The sequence below is a fragment of the Zingiber officinale genome, chromosome 8B (assembly GCF_018446385.1).
Source record: "Zingiber officinale cultivar Zhangliang chromosome 8B, Zo_v1.1, whole genome shotgun sequence".
NCBI classification, from domain to species: domain Eukaryota; kingdom Viridiplantae; phylum Streptophyta; class Magnoliopsida; order Zingiberales; family Zingiberaceae; genus Zingiber; species Zingiber officinale.
Genome location: NC_056001.1, coordinates 52766184 through 52768318, shown reverse-complemented (window position 1 = coordinate 52768318; position 2135 = coordinate 52766184). Strand labels below are relative to the sequence as shown.

Genomic DNA, 2135 nt, shown 5'->3' with positions numbered 1-2135 from the left:
TCTCTTCATTTATTTCCACCCAAGCTAGGCAGAAATTGATGGAAATGTAGTTTTGAGTATCGTTCAGAATTTGAACAGAGTTCCAGAACACTACATCAGGGGATGATTATATTGAAGGCAAAGCAAAACAACAAGTACGACTCATGATCCAAAGAATTAATATTGACAATTTATGCAGCAACATGTAATCTGTACTTAAATACAAAAAGATACGATGAAGCAATGAACAATTAATCTTGAGGACAAATTAAGTTAATCCTGAATCACTATCAACTGTGATAAACCATGAACTCTAATGCAGAACCCAAAAGTCACCGCTAGCTGGATTAATTACTATACATACTATTGCAGTTGGAGTTCAAAGAGTGTTCCCATGTGTTCTGGACGATGGATGAGTTGTGGATTCACACGAGAGGCGATTTGGTAGAACACCTGCCATGTTAATAAGCTATCGGAGCCGGACTGATGTCGACAGCCCACTGCTCGCTCAACTCCGACGGTAGAGGCCACCCGCTCCAATCCTCCGTAAAGCCCAGGACAATGCTTGCAAAGGTGCTTCACATCGAACACCCTTTTGCCGAAAAAGAAGTGAACGAGGTGCAAGAACTCAGGAATGGTCTTTGGTAATTTGCAGTCGCATGTGAGCATCTTCACTAGGAAGGCGAAGTCATAGGCGCCTTGGAAGGTAACCCAGGAGACGGGAGAAAAATGGCCAAAGGAAAGCAAGCCGGAGGTGGCCAAGTTCTGGGCGAATCTGCAAGAGTCGATGCCCCATATTTGATTCTTTTGGAAGTCGATGCCATTAGCCTTGAGCAGCTCGACGGAGGAAGGGGCGTAACGGTCGCGGCTGATGTCGAAGTCGCGGAAATTAAATTCCCACACGTAACTCACACAAGTGCCGTCGCTGTAGATGGCACATGGGAGGTTGCCGGCGGCGTCGGAGAGGGTGAGACCGACCTGGACGATGCGGAGGGCCTCGACGTTGGCGCGGATCAATTCGTAGCGCTGGGGGAGGGTGAGGGTGCAGTAGGGATTTTTGGAAGCGACGACGACGCCAGGATACTCGGTGTCCAATGCGACGAAGGGGTGGAAGGGGACGGCGGAGCGGATAAGGGCGAACTCCTCGTCGAGGTTATGAGCCCACACGGAGCGAACCTCGACTCTGCGGGCGCTGGCGGCGGAAGAGGAAATTAGCATATCGTTATTGTTGACGACTGCGACAGCCATGATGATGAGTGTGTTTGATGATATTAGAAATACGAAAGTAGTGGAAGCTGGAGATCGAGGAGATGTTAATTAGGTTTCGATCGAGGAGATGTTAATTAGGTTTCGATCGATCGAGTTGGAGTGGAAATTAAAATGGAAAGGGAGGGGGAGTTTAAATAGAGCAGGCAATGGAAATCAAAGAGAGAAAATCGCCAGATAATAAACACACTAAACAGAATTAGTTACTGCGAAGCGAATTATTAGGATATATATATGTAGTTAATTAATGATGCTAAACGAGCTTAATCAGGACTTTAAGTATTAATCTGGCGCCAAATCTAGCTGCAATTGAGTCAGTGCACCCAGCACTAGCACCAGCGGTACCGGTTGCTCCATTTTCGGTACCACCACCTTCTACTGTACCTCCAGCCGCGACCACTTATGCCGACCCTGCAGTGCCACCAGCGGTATATGCCCCAGCTTATGCAGCAGCACCGAGAGTACCTCCCCCGGTCTATCCAGCGGTACTACCTGTAGCACCAGCTCTAGTGGTTCTGCCAATTCCAAGAGCCGTCCCTACCCACCTCACAGATATTGTCATGGCATGAGCTTGGATCCCAGCATTGGCAGAGTCGATGAAGAGTCGATTCACACTCTTCCGAGGAGAGACTGATCCGAGTGTGGCCCAGTCCTGGTTAGAGACCATGGAGCGGACCTTCTTCTACATGGCTTGTTTAGAGTGGGAGAATGCGGAGCTGGCTGCTTTCCATTTACTGGACGAGGCCGACACCTGGTGGGTTACACAGTGTTCCGTCATAGGCGAGTAGAACATCACTTGGGCCAGATTCAGAGAGGCTTTTGAGAGCCGTTACTTTCCACGAGCCTATCAGATGACTCGCCGTTAGGATTTTCTGAGTCTGCGACAGAAC

General features: G+C 48.8%; 1 protein-coding gene across 1 annotated transcript; it reads right to left on the bottom strand.

Moving 5' to 3' along the window:
* Positions 1–342: 342 nt before the first annotated feature.
* On the bottom strand, positions 343–1227 carry LOC122013832 (probable CCR4-associated factor 1 homolog 11). Its single transcript, XM_042570054.1, has one exon. It carries the CDS (start codon positions 1225–1227, stop codon positions 343–345), a length of 885 nt encoding a protein of 294 aa, XP_042425988.1.
* Positions 1228–2135: the final 908 nt, after the last annotated feature.

Bases quoted from the DNA above. Each gene is read 5' to 3' on its own strand.
- LOC122013832 (XM_042570054.1), bottom strand. From the start codon at position 1,227: ATGGCTGTCGCAGTCGTCAACAATAACGATATGCTAATTTCCTCTTCC.